We start from the raw sequence: 15,103 nt of genomic DNA, 5'->3' as shown, positions 1-15,103 counted from the left end.
AATAATCACACAATCTGCCAGCGCGTCTGATTTCAGTGCAAGAAGTACCTCTGATTGTGTTCTATTAAAGATCACGGAGTGTTACCGCCGCGTCGCACGCTCAATTTATCCCAGAGACTGAATTTATCTCCTTAAAACTTCATTTCTGGCATTAATTTCTGCGGATATTAATGTTTGGGTTTGATTGAGTCTGCGAGACAGAGATTGCTTTCAGAGTGTGTTTGTTATTGTGACCTGAGTTTTCAATGCTGTCAAGCACTTGAAATAAACGGCCGCGTTATTATCTTTGACAAGGCGGAATTTGTCATGCAGGTCTTGTGTTCCATCTCATTAAGATGGCACAGGTGTTGTACGGAGCTGCCCGCTCAGCAGTATTCAAGCGAGTGCAGTCGGCCATCTTGTGGCGGCTTCTTGATTCCGTGTAGACAAGGGAATGAATGACAGTGGATAAAAGAAATGTTTATGGTGACACTTTCAAGACCTCAAGTAACCTTAAATGGAAAACATTCCCCAAACATTCTGCTGTGACATGACTTTTGAGCAATTGTTCCTCATCCTCATTTCTAGCTCAAGGTCTCAGCAACCAAGTCACTCTTCGGTGACTTGGTTGCTGCACCTCTTTTTTTCATTTTCACCAAATTAATTTGGCGAAAGGGCTTTTGAGAGCTAAATTATTGAATTTTAGATATTCTGGTAAGGAAAAAAAAACTGTAGCTTTCTTCTGTGGCCTTTGTCATTCGTCCTTTCTCACGGTCGCAACACATGCGCCACATTGTACTGTGACAAAATATCTGTTTGTTACGTGCTTAGGCTATAAACTGGGCGAGATCGCCTGCCCGTTAAAAAATATACTTCAAGGTCCTACATGTTCATGGACTTCAAAGTGCATATCAAGCCGCGTTTCCGCATCTACGTTCCCTCGAGATATTCTCACAGTGACACGCACTGTAGTCAATACCCAATGAGGGACTGTATATGCGCTGTTCATGCTTAAACCACAACGATTCTACTCTCTCCAGGCAACTCAAAGGGCCAGCTCTTTTTTCCTCCAGGCTCTCTGAAGCCGAGCATGAAACTGGCAATGGATGCAAATTAGCGCCCCTCCCACCCTCCATCCCCAACTCCTACTACCAACAACATGACCCCCTTCCCACTCACGTTCCAACACACCCAAAAATAAAATGTTATTTAAAATCCTCCTAGAGAAAGTAAACATATTTGTTGGAGTTTGAATGTCTTTATAAACCTTTCACCGATGGAAGGGGTTCCATAGAATGGCGGCAAAGTGAATAGAATGTGGAGGGGGGGGGGGGGAAGCTTTTTTTCAGTAAGACAACGTAAGTGCGGCGTTTACCCGTGGGAGTGGACAGACCAAATAAAGTTGTCCACTTTATGAGAAATGTATGTGTGTACTTTTATTACCACATACTCCAAAGTGAGAAATTGTCCAAATTTTGGACAATCCCATTCGGAAATTAAAGAACAAAAATGCACCTACTTTTTGCAATCTAGAACATGGACACAATGAAATTATGTGTGTGCGTGTGTGTATATATATGTAGAGAGAGATATATTTTTTTTAAATTTTTTACCTCCACCTGTGAAATATCTGCATATGAAATATTTGTCATGTATAGAGATAGAGAAACAGACAGAATCATCAGTGAAATGAATGGAGAATATTTATTTATTTACTTTTGTTTTGGTTGCCTTATTTGATCTCATTTGCAGTCGGGTTTGGCGGCGGCGAAAGCATGAATACCTAATCCGACAAGTGTGTGTTTGTGCGTATTCAATGTGCAACGGGCTCCGTGAGTAGAAAATGGCTTTAACCTTCACGCCTACTTGATGATTACCGCTGTGCAAATGTCATTCCGTCGGCTTCCTCGTCACTCGCCGCGTCCGCCTTGTTTGCTTGCCATTCACACCCGGTTTCACATGACGTGGCCGCCAAAATCATCTATTTACAGTTTGTCATTTTTTTTAATTTATTCCCCACTAGTCTCATGTTACCCCAACAGTTCATCATTTTGACCTCCCGTCTCCTCTGTGTCCTCCGTCAGAGGGTCATCCGTGCAGAGTGTGTGTGTGTGTGGGGGGGTCGTCCTCTTCCCTTCTTTGCCGAAATACCTGAATGATGCAACGTTTGTCGACTCACTTTTGACCCAAATTCAAGTGGGCTGATCTTTGGACTAATGTGGGGAAATCGGTCTTGGAGGGATTTGCATAATCCTGCAGCTAGACGGGCAAAGCTAGAGGGCATCATTCCATGAAATTCATTCAAAGGAAAAAGACAAGACAAACAGTTGTTGATTCCAACTCGATTCAACACATTTACTCCCTAATTGAAAGGTGTATTATTACCTTACATGACGACGTGAAAACTAAAATGAAATTTCCATTGCATTCCATCAACCACTGTCATTGTCCCCCGCCCCTCCCTCAGTCACCAAACCTATGTATATATATTGTGCCTTGCAAAAGTATTCGGCCATATTGAATCTTGCAACCTTTCGCCACATTTCAGACTTCAAACATAAAGATATGAAATTATTTTTTTTGGGTCAATATGCAACAAGTGGGACACAATCGTGAGGTGGGACAACATTTATTGGATAATTTAAACTTTTTTTAACAAATAAAAAACTGAAAAGCGGGGCGTGCAGTATTATTCGGCCCCTTTACTTTCAGTGCAGCAAAATCACTCCAGACGTTCAGTGAGGATCTCTGAATGATCCAATGTTGTCCTAACTGACTCATATGAAAAATAGAATCCACCAGTGTGTAACCAAGTCTCCGTATAAATGCACCTGCTCTTTGGATTGGATTGGATATGCCTTTATTAGTCTCACAGTGGAGAAATTTACATTTGACTTTGATAGTCTCAGGGTCCTGTTTGAAGTGCAGAAAGTATCATGAAAACCAAGGAATACATCAGGCAGGTCCCAAATACTGTTGTAGAGAAGTTAAAAGCCGCATTTGGATACAAAAATATTTCCCAAGCTTTACACATCTCAAGGAGCACTGTGCAAGCCATCATCAAGAAATGAAAGGAGCATCAGACCACAGCAAATCTACCAAGATGCGGTCGTCCCTCCAAACTTTCTTCTCAAACAAGGAGAAATCTGATCACAGATGCAGCCAAGAGGCCCATGATCACTCTGGATGAACTGCAGAGATCTACAGCTGAGGTGGGAGACAACAATCAGTCGTACACTGCACAAATCTGGCCTTTATGGAAGAGTGGCAAGAAGAAAGCCATTTCTCAAAGATATCCATGAAAAGTCTCATTTAAAGTATGCCATAAGCTACCTGGGAGACACACCAAACATGTGGAAGAATGAGCTCTGGTCAGATGAAACCAAAATTGAACTTTTTGGCCACAATGCAAAACGATATGTTTGGCGTAAAAGCAACACAGCTCATCACCCTGAACAGGCCATCCCCACTGTCAAACATGGTGGCGGCAGCATCATGGTTTGGGCCTGCTTTTCTTCAGCAGGGACAGGGAAGATGGTTAAAATTGACAGGAAGATAGATGGAGCCAAATACAGGAACATTCTGGGAGAAAACCTGAGACTGGGGCGGAGATTTATCTTCAGGACAATGATCCAAAACATGAAGCCAAATCTACAATGTAATGGTTCAAAAATAAACGTATCCAGGTGTTAGAATGGCCAAGTCAAAGTCCAGACCTGAATCCAACTGAGAATCTGAAGACCTCAAGAAAGATTGGGCAAGAATGTCAGTCTCTCGATGTGTGAAACTGATCGAAACATACCCCAAGCGAATTGCAGCTGTAATTGGAGCAAAAGGTGGCGCTACAAAGTATTAAAGCAAGGGGGCCGAATAATATTGCATGCCCCACTTTTCAGTTTTTTGTTGTTAAAAAAGTTTACATTATCCAATAAATGTTGTTCCACTTCACGATTGTGTTCCACTTGTTGTTGATTCTTGACAAAAAAAATACATTTTATATCTTTATGTTTGAAGCCTGAAATGTGGCGAAAGGTTGCAAGATTCAACGGGGCCGAATATTTTTGCAAGGCACTGTATATACATACATACACACACATTCGGTTGAGCTGTCATTTTGAAATAAACACATTATTTTCTTCTTTTCTGCCCAAAAGCAGCCAGTGGGCACACAAATGACCTTTTTTCACCTCCCCATACCCCTCCTCTTCGTTTTTTCACCTGTGCTCCGCAATCAGCTGCTCTTGTTGTGTTACGTAATGATTGACTGACTCTGTGAATAATGACAGTGCACCCTTGCAACACTCCTGCAGACGTGACCGCCCCCACGCATGATCACATGTATAACTGTGACGGGCATACATTCCAACCGCACAGCAATGTATTTTTTGGGGGTGGGGTGACGGTGTGGCTCTATGGTGGACTAATTGTCGATTGTCTGGGGGGATGTGCTTTCACTGCTTAATTAGCAGCTCGAATAGAGCGGAGGGGGATGAAATCATTTTATTTTCTGCTGCAGATCTTTTTTCTGTTCTTTTCCATTGAAATTTGGGGGATAGAAATCTGACAACCGCCAGCGCCTCAGCTCGTAGTCCCACTCAGACGCAAATGGACCAATCGGGGATCGGCAATTGGGGGGCAGGGGGTGGTGCATTTCTCCTGCAAGAGGAGAGATGCAAAAGAGGAGATGACGACGTCATCCACTTTCTTGATAGTCTCAGGGTCCTGAGTCTTGTGTCTTTTCTTGTGATGAATGTGTCTGTGATACATTTTGGTTTTGTCCTCTTTTGAAAAGACCACAAAAAAACTCTTACTGCTTTGTCCTTTTTGCTCTTGCTTCTTTTCTTATTTTTTTTCTTATTCTTTTTTTGTCTTTTCATTTTTTAAAAGTTTTTTGCCAGTAATCTTTTTTGAATTTTCTCTTTTCTCTTTTTCCCCCCCTTTTTTTCTGAACCCTAGGTCCGCTCACAAAAAAACACGATGAATCTGCAGCCAACAAGCCTCGAGACGAAGGTATTTTTGATGCATGTTTTGCCTTTTTTCTTGTTCTCCAGTATTTTTTCTTTTTTTTTTTTCCTTTTTTTGGCGGGTGTGTATGGAAAACACACACGCACAAGTCAACACACACGCACAAGCATCACAAGGTGGCTACGATCTACACGGGCGCATAAATGTGCTGAGGTTGAATTCCAAATCTTGACTTAGATGACCCCTTTTCATCCGGAAGTCACCGTGTGTGTTTTCCATTCTAATCGCCACGTCCGAAGTGACCTTGAACGCACCACAGCAGCTTTGTCCCCAAAATCTAGATGAGCCCTTATAACAAGGAGGAACACCATGATTGGCCCTCAATCCCTTAGCTCAAGGCTGAAATTGCTCTGGAGTCCACAAATATATCGCAGGCCAATAATATCAGGTTTGTTCAGGTGGCGGGCGGGGGTTGGTGGGGGCTATCCAAGGACACGTGTGGTCCCCATTGGTGGATGTTCGCCGTTTATCTCCTTCCTGCAGCACTGGAGCTGATTTTATCATCTCGCTTGTTTCTTGGCCCTTTTTTTCTCTCAGGGATTGTGTGTGTGGAAGGGGAAGGTGTGTGTCTTTTTCTTCTTGGACATGTTGCGTCAAACTGATTCAGGACTGATGAGTACCATTTTAAGTTCAATATTGAAGGCCTTCCTGCAGGTGACAGAAGCGATGTTGCCATGGTTACTTTGAAGAAATAATCATTTTTAATTTTTTGGGGGGCGGGTGGGCCAGTTTAAAGTACATTTGGTTTTAAAAGTAACTTTTATCCAACAACGTGATCGTAAATGATTGATAAGTGGCCGATTTCGCTGAGCAGATTGTCATTATTCATTCATATGCAGTTGCCGATTATGACAACAATGACAACAAAAATGGATTGGATTGGATTTGCCTTTATTAGTCTCGCAGTGGAGAAATTTACAGATTACGTTACTAATGACTGCTAAATAAAAAAAAACTAGAACTAAATTTAATTAAAACTAAAATTAATTGATGATATTTGAATAATGTGTTGCTTTGCAAAACGTCACCGGTATCACCAGAGACAAAACGACAGCAATGTGTCTGTGCGGCCAAAAAGTGAGCAGTCAAAACAAAATGGTTGCTCGCTACCTTATTTTGTGACACGTCCAAAGATTGAGCACACCAACGAGGCGGGTGGGCCAGTTTAAAGGTCACCACAAGGCCTGTCGGGGTTGATCACATTCATCACCCCGACACGCTTTGCTCTGCTCGGACTCTGTCGCCTCCAGCCAGCGATTCTCAGCCTTTAAATGAGCGTCCTTATCGAGCTCCGGCGACAGCAAAGCTGGCGCGGCCTCCATCCGACAGACGTAACGACAGCCGAGTGAAGTGTGGGGTGAGAGGGGGTGGGGTTAGCATTTAGCAATTAATTAAAGTGCAGAAACTAATGACCTCCTCCATCTGCTAATTTGCAAACTGTCAACTCGGACTGTGGGAGGTATGGATCCCAACAATAACGAAATCCCCTCGGCAAAAAGCAAATAGGAAATAAAGTGGGTCTTTGATTAATTTGTTTTGCTTTTTAATATCCTGAACGAGTTTGCTTCGCAGCCTGATTATTTTATTTACAAGCGCCCAGCCGGCCCCCCCTCCCGGGCGTTGACTGTTGATGCATGCGTATGAGCTTTGGATTTTTCCAATAACCACTGCCGGCGATAAGAAAACGGCGCATGCGACCAAGTTTTAATTGCAGTCTGATTTTTGGGGGTCATTATGACATGGTTCCATTTCTCATCAAAATTATTGGATGAAATCCTGTTTCAGCAAGGCAACTTTATTTCAGTCAACACTACACTCTTATCGATGGCAAATCCGGCAGAGACAAAGACGGAATAAAAAATATTCAAATGATTAATCCCAATTAAAATGAACATTAAACTGTAAAGATAGGTAGGTACGCAGGTAAATGGATGGATGGATCCATGGATGGATGGTTGGCTGGATGGATAGATGGATATTTTGCATTTATGTGGAGGATACACTGAATCCTGATTGTGCAAGAGGCAAAGCAAGAATAAAAATGATTAAAATGAGTTTAATACTAATAAAAAAAATCAAACACTCACACTCATACCCAGGGACAATTTAGACTGTTCCATGAACCTGCCATATGAGTTTTGGGAAAAAGGGGGGAAACAAGAGCACCCGCAAAAAAAAAAAAAAAATCACACAGCTTGGTGAGAACTTGCAAACTCCTCACCGACAGGCCGAAGCCGGAATCGAACCTGCATCTTCTGCACTGAGAAGCAAAGATGCGACCAGTTTCTCTCTCTTTCTCTCTCTCTCTCTCTCTCTCTCTCTCTCTCTCTCTCTCTCTCTCTCTCTCTCTCTCTCTCTCTCTCTCTCTCTCTCTCTCTCTCTCTCTCTCTCTCTCTCTCTTCTTTCTTTCTTTCTTTCTCTCTCTCTCTCATTCTCTTTCTCTCTTTCTCTCGCTCTCTCTCTCTCACTCTCTCCAGTCTATTTCGCTGCTAACTAGCTAGCCCTCTCTTCCTCTCCAGCATATTTAGCCTGATAACTACCTAGCTCTCTCTCTCTCTCTCTCTCTCTCTCTCTCTCTCTCTCTCTCTCTCTCTCTCTCTCTCTCTCTCTCTCTCTCTCTCTCTCTCTCTCTCTCTCTCTCTCTCTCTCTCTCTGTCTGTCTGTGTGTCTCTCTCTGTCTCTCTATCTCTCTCTTTCTTTCTGTCTCTCTCTCTCTCTCTCTCTCTCTCTCTCTCTATCCCCCGCTCTAATTTAAATCATCTTAAAATTAAATCATATGTTGCTCAAATATAAATAAAATACCATTTTTATTCCCCATTAATGACCAGGGAGCAATGAGCCAAAATTCCCCTTTCCGTGCGTTCGAGACTATTTTCCGTTTCACCAGAAAATGGGAAAATAGGCCTGTCGCGCATACTTAGAAAGTCAGAATCCACGGATGAAATGTTCTGTGCGTTCACAAAAGGAAGCGAGCAGACAAGAAAGACTGGGTGGTCAATGTGAGTCCAAGAGGCTTCAGGCTCAACAAAAGCGACGTCGGGCATAAATGGCAAAATGGAGGTGAAGGGAGGAAAAGCAAGACAGACCGACCTGCCCATCCGCTTCAATTTGTGGAATTCCGTGACAAATGTGAGCGGCGTGAATATAGAATAAAATAAACTTGCCCTCTCCAGTGAAGCAGAGATGGAGTGAGTGAGGGGAGGGCACCGATTCGGTCGGAGTGAAAACAAAACCAACAAACAGTGCCAAAGTAAACAAACGTTTCTGCATTTAGGAAAGGAAAATAATTTCGTTTGGTTTGTAAGAGCAGCAAAGCAAAAGCCAGTTTGTTTGGCCTACATGAGCAAAGACAGCGAGGAGGAGGACAAGGCAGTTACGGCTCCTGCACTGCCAGAGGCTCGGTAAACAACCTGATGTGGATCCCACCTGATGTGAGGCTAGCGAGGAAGAGACGCAAACAACACTTGAGGTGCTGGAGCACTTGTGTTCTCTTCAAGGTGTTCTTTCTCATGATTGAAGCGGGATGCTGTTTTTCCCTGACACTTCATCTCGCCACATACACCCCAGATTTTTTACTTTATTTTATTTTTCATACATACATCCAGCAAGAATCCCAACAAAGTGAAAGTAGTACACTAAAACCCAAATGAATGACACGAACACATGGGAAGTGGGTTTGGAGCACAGGAAGATACGTTTTTGAAAACAGGAACTCAGGTTCTCCAGTCACGCAAGCTCACACCTAAGGTGGAACGAGATCATTAAAAAATGAGACAAATAAATGAACCCTAAAATATACTATAAAATAAACTGACCCAGTGAATGTAAGCCACAATCAGGTTTGATGTGCTCCCTCTTACGTGCTCCAGTTATGAGGCCAGCGGCGGCATTTTGAATCAACTGGAGATGCTTGAAGGAAGACTGGCCGACTCCAAAATTTAGTGCATTGCAGTAATCTAGCCAAGATGTAACGTGGGTTATTGTTTTTAAGTGCTGCCGAGAAAGATGGGACTTTTTACGTCAGCCAGCTGCCTAAAGTAAAAGAAGCTTATTTCACAGTGGCATCAATTTGCCTGGCCGTTTTTAGCCTCCGCCCCTATTCCAGTCGAGACTTTCGGCTTTTGAGTTTGAAATTGACATTTAAGAACAGTTATGTGACATCCACACTTTGTTTTCCTTGAGACGGGACAAAAGTCATCTTTTATCTCAGCGGCACATAAATCTGACTGTCATCTGCACAAAGGTGAAAGCAAATACCAATGATAGAACTTTGGGCAGCAAACACAGTAAAAATGGCAGAGGCCCTAAAACAGAACCCTGTGAAACACCGCATGTAAGAAGGGCACAAGGGCACTCAGACATTCAACCGTGCCTGACATAGATGGATTGATTAGTTGACAGACAGGGCTTGGCGATATGATACAAGTACTTAATGTTGCTCGATCATATCAAATGCTACGCTGACTTTATAGCCCCGTATATTTGTTTTAGATTTTGCACGTATGGTTGCTGTTTAATGGCCAAGCCCCTTTCGATGCTCATTATAAACTATCACTTGCGTCATCTCTGCCTCTTGTTCAAGTTTGCCGAGCGGGGTCGGGTGTTCACCATCATTGCGCCGTCTTTACTGTACTCATTTTGGACCGCTTTTATTCGCGGACACCCAAGACGATTGTCTTGGTCTGCCAAGTTTCTGCACGATCAAAAAAAAAACCCATCCATATACAGTGAGACCTCAGCTTTTCCTTCAGCAGTTCGTCTTACGAACGTCAAATTTATGAAAATTAAACCTTGAAATACGCACTACTTTTCACGATACACACCCACCACGGCTGGCGGAGTGGTCTTCGGATCTTTGGCGGAAGCACACGACCGAACAGCGCTCGAGCCAGCCCAGCTTTCCACACCCCCTCTCTCTGAATTCACACGGCGATCGCCTCTGATGAGCTTTTTGCAGATAATTTTACGATTATGGGACCGAAAAAAAAAAAACACCACGGGTTCATGTTCAGCCGAGGAGAAGAAGGAGATCATTGAGAAACACGAACGAGGGGTGCGTTTGTGGCATCACAAGTGCACCCCGCGGCTGTCATGTGAAACTCAGCGTGACACATCTCTCATGCTGTGTGTCACTTCCCTGAGAGTAACTTTCTACGACCCAGAGGTGTAGTCGACGGTATACGCCGGTATACGGCGTATACCCACTTATTTTTTGGGTCATCGTTGCGTATACTGTCAAATGTGGTGCGTTACTATGAATAAATTGAAGAAACTACCAGCCGTACACATCTACTCTGCTCTGTTTATTTGTCATCCAAGACTTGGGATGCGTTTAAGTTCGAGAATAGCGCACGACTTCTTATGACTCTAGGCTGTTTGGAAAGCATTGTCCAACTGAATGAGCAGGGAGAAACACTTGCCAACGTTTCTGTGTTGCTACACTTGAACGCACCCCCTGGCAAGATGCGATAGAAGTGATTCTGATTGGCTAAAGGGTAGAGTCATGTGTCATGGTAAGCCAATCAGAGCTGGTGTTTTCACACACACCGGAACAGCATGTCATTAGTCACGCTTTCACGTGACTAATGACACCGAAATTGTAACGTGCGAGTTGACAGCTGGGGCGGGGCCGCCGCTCGCGACACTTCAATTTCATTTCATTTCAACGAGTCGCTGTCACCTCACCAGTTAAATGATTACGACGAAAGCGGCTCGCTGTGTCTTGAGCTGCCAAGTCCAACTGTTTGCTTTGCACGAGGTGATGGTTAGACGCGATCGCGTAAGTTTGTTACTTTCCGGTTTCCGATCGCGAGTGTGCCATTTTATTCGCCCCGCCCGCCTTCTTTTGTCGCGTTTTATTCCGCGTCCATGGAATCATCGGACTCGCCCCTTTTGTTGTAATAAAATCTCTGCCAGCACCGACGGGACTCGAAGTGGATGCATCGAGGAGCTTGTTGCTGACCATAATGAGGTCATCAACACCGAATTTGATTCAAGAGGACAAGCAGAAGCAGGCCATTCAGGAGTTCATGATGAATGATAATGTGATGCCTCAGTTTCAGACAGTCAGACAGCAACAGGTGTCAATTAAGAGCCATCAATGACAATCACAAATGTAAATAAAGTGACTTTATTATATAGTGCAGTGTATTTCTTTCATTACAATACAATAGCACATGTATTATACTTAGAATAAGGTATGTTGTGTGTAGTTTTAAGACTTATTTAGTTGAAAAGTACATTTTATGGAAACCCGGGAACGGATTATTCCCATTTTAATGGTTTCCTATAGGATTTTTTTTGTGATACACACCTTTTGTCTTACACACTCTGTCTGGGAACCAATTAAGTTTGTAAGTTAAGGTCTCACTGTAGATCATTTTAAAACATTGCCTCAGATAATACAGCTTTTAACCCGCCTAACTCTATTGGGAGAAAAAATCCTTTCCTTTCTTCCTTTCTGTGTTTTCATGGAGGAGAAAGCGGCGATCATGGCGAAGTATGTTCAGAATCAGAATCAGAAAACCAAGTCACAGAGAGGGTACAGCAAGTGCTGAAGAACGAATGACTCTCTGTGTCTGTGTTGTTATATTATTTATTTTTGTTTTTTTCCCAAGATGGCGGGCGTGAACACGCAGCGGCTCCCTTCTAAATCCCGGCAAATTGCCGTTTTCGTTTTTATTATTTTTGTCAAAGTCATATCTATAAGTGCCCTGCACGCTGGGTATTTGACAATAAAGCTGACTTTGACTTGACTTTGAAATATATATATATATTTTCGTGACGGCCAGTAAAATTACACAACTAGTTGCAAAAGTTACGCACCCTCCTGAACGGGGGTGTCACTGTATTCAGATTGCACCAATCTCAGTTCGAATTGTGTTAAATTGGAGTCCGTGCAGATCTTGCCGTCCTATCAAGTGCCTCTTTTTTTGGGCAATAAATGTAAAGTACAACATTTGAAGCAATTGCGGGAATTTTCAGCAACTCCTGGAAAAGCTGAATGTTATTCCGGGCTTTTAAGGAGCAACTGAAATTAGGATGAATGTGTGCTGATTCCTACTTAACATTTATATTAATTTGATTGGTAATTTTGACACACCTTCGTCGAGTCTTACGATACGTCCAACAACTTTACACCTCAGTTCGTCCGTTTTACTTCCACTCAGGATTACGCGTTGACTACAGTGTAGTGTAAATGTACTGCAAATCGTCGCATGGCCAGACGAGCCCCATTGTAGCTGCAGGGGAGCCATCCGTCAAACAAAAGCGATCGATCCTATCGATTTGCAAACAGGTACTTAGGATCCATCGTTTCCAGAAAACAATGTCACTATGTAGGAGGAGTCAAAGGGCCTTGTTTCAAGTTGATACCTCAGCATGCGGCCAGCGTGAAGCCCTATGTAATGAAAAGGCACGTTTGGAGCTGACCTGAACGAATGTCGCTAATGCCAGGTCACTATGGCAACAACAGCTGATTTTTTTTTTCTCCTCATCACAAAGCCACTATGGCATCAAGACGATTTCTAAACGACAATTACGCCACCGTGAAATACTTTTGGGTCATTTTCACCTGATCCCGCAGCCCTGCCAGCGCACAACAATAAGTATCCGGAAGAGAGTAGGTTTCCTGAAAATGGACCACAAGGGGAAATTGACCCAGAAAGATGTTGACGTAAGCGTCCTTGCAGCATTTGTAAGAGAGTCGAGACGCCAGCCAGGGTGAGGTGAAGATTATGGAAATGCGGGATAGAAACACAGCTGGTGGTCTGTCATGAGCGAGGACAACAATCGATGCAGGATACCCAATGTTGGATGGTTGATGCCCCTCTAAACAACCCCTTCCCCCTAGAATCTTGCCATTCTTTGTCTACCGGTGGCAGACATGATGGCTGCTGCTCCCTCTTCCCCGCGCAGCCACTGCCTCAGTACCTCTATTTCACATTCACGTCTCGCTGGCCTTGATCTGCAAAAATACAGAACCAGAGTCCAAAAAACAAATAGATAAACATGTTCAACACACTTTCTGGAGACGTTCAAAAGGAAACCTTGGCGTGTTTGTGCGGTTGTTATCGACAACTGAAATGACCTCAAGCTACCCCCCCCCTCCCTCCTTCCACCAAGCAACAGTGAGGAATAGATTTGAGAAAAGAAATATTTTTTTTTACTCCCAGCATCTCTGGATGGTAATGATGATGCACATCACTTGACAATCAGAAAGTTATTTACTGTTGTTATTATGAAAGTTGTTATTATAACCACTGTTATTTAAAATAACCCCCATATTGTTGCTTCAGAGTACTGATTCAAATACATTTTGTCGAGCAGGGCCCCTTAATCAGATGTCGAATTTTTAGCCGACCTGCCAATTTGCTCTTATTATCAAAGGCAACGCGTAATCAAAAGACGATACTGTTGGGGTAGTTCGCTATACGAACATCTTTAAACATCTTTTTGCATTGTTTTGTTTTTCTTGGACTTCCTCATATGTCATATCCTGCCTGCCTTTACATGGTGTCACATCCTATTACGTCACATCCTGTCCGTCTTACTTAAATGCTCTCCCAGCGCGTCTATCTCTCTCTTCTTCCTCTGTGCCTCTCCTCAACTGACCTCACAGTGTCCCTACTGTCTACAAGATTAAAATAACTTATTTTGTTCAACACCTGGCTTCCTGCTGATTTCACCATCCCACTTCGAACACCCTGAAGAGCCATGAACCAGGAACGAACGATCACTTTTAACCCATCAGATACAAAGAAATGTCATTGAGTCGGTGATGTGTTTCTCGCTTCTCCTCTTGCAGATATTCGCGACCGCAGGAAGAAGCCCGTGATGCTGTTCATTCACGGAGGCTCGTACATGGAAGGCACTGGCAACATGTTTGACGCCAGCGTCCTCGCCGCCTACGGCAACGTCATCGTGGTGACCTTGAATTATCGTCTCGGTGTGCTGGGTGAGTCACGGCGTTTTTGTATTGATTGTCCCGACGAACAGGCTTTGTGTCGCTTGCTAAATACGGAGACTGAAAATGCCAAAAGAATTTCTCGCTTGCGCAGCTCTACAAACAAGAGAACGACCGAGCATGCTTGCGTCAAGCTGTTGATCACCCCATGCTGAAATTTACCGTTAAACTGACACAAACAAAAGAGAATTAAGCATTGCTTACACGGTCTAAGCACCAATTTATTCTTGTCTGACGGAGGTGCAAGAGGGTGACAACCAGCTGCTCATCGAACATGCGAAGCAGCAAAACATATGAACCCAACAGCGCTACAGGGGTAACTGGGAATGGACATCATAATTTCTGCTTCCTATTAAATTGAAAGTAAAAACGTTCAATGCTTTGGTTTCCTCCAGATAAGATAAAAGTGGCGATTCAAGAGAAAGTGTACTTTTTGCTCAGCAGGACTGGGCGGTTTGACCAGCTGATAGAGAATAGACAGAAAAGAGGTTGTCATATTTAAAAGTTACAAGGTTACTTGGCCACCGAGCACAAGGCCCACAATGGAAGCACAGAAAATCTGGGGTCAATCTGGGGTGAACACAGCCTGTTAACCGTCAACTTCATGTAGGAGATCTGTCCTTGGACATAATTTAGGACTTGGTAAACTCCTTCACAGGACATAATTTAGGACTTGGTAAACTCCTTCACAGGAAGAGCTCATTAGCCAGGTTACAAATCTGTCAGTTCATGGAAAGGACAACCTATTAAAATGTCTGTGTTCTGTTGTTTTTATGGATGTTGGTGCTTGGGGCGTCCATGGCTGTGGTATTCAAATCAAGAAGACTATGTTTTACTAATGTGTCACTTAAATTTACATATACTCTCAATAGCTTGGCAGAGGGCTGCAAAAGTTGGACCTCGGTCATGAATGGCTGCGTCCCTTGCCGGCAGTAAAAGACAATCTTCCTGTGTTTGAGCCTTTGATCATAGTGTCCGAATGAATATCTCTGACACCATCCTTTGGTAAAATGTAAGCCAATGGCAACAAAAACAGTGAAAACTGCAGCAGCCTTAAAATTGACCCCTATGGTACCCGAAATGACAAAACTAAGCCAGACGCACAGGAAGTTCATTGATCCCCTCCGCATGTGA

The 15,103-nt window shown here is 43.4% G+C and overlaps 1 protein-coding gene across 2 annotated transcripts in view; it reads left to right on the top strand.

The window, feature by feature from the left end:
* nlgn2a (neuroligin 2a) overlaps positions 1-15,103 on the top strand; it is a 79,071-nt gene that overhangs the window by 32,941 nt on the left and 31,027 nt on the right. The window contains exons 3-4 of one of the 2 annotated variants that reach the window (XM_088990536.1): positions 4,936-4,989; positions 13,811-13,960. In XM_088990536.1, coding sequence (XP_088846662.1) covers positions 4,936-4,989; positions 13,811-13,960 — 204 coding nt within the window. The remainder of the gene's footprint in view (positions 1-4,935; positions 4,990-13,810; positions 13,961-15,103) is intronic. The other variant, XM_088990537.1, reaches the window with a different exon arrangement.

Source organism: Hippocampus bargibanti, linkage group LG02 (genome assembly GCF_051943395.1).
Source record: "Hippocampus bargibanti isolate YZ-2025 linkage group LG02, ASM5194339v1, whole genome shotgun sequence".
NCBI lineage: Eukaryota > Metazoa > Chordata > Actinopteri > Syngnathiformes > Syngnathidae > Hippocampus > Hippocampus bargibanti.
This window is presented reverse-complemented; position numbering and strand designations above follow the sequence as displayed.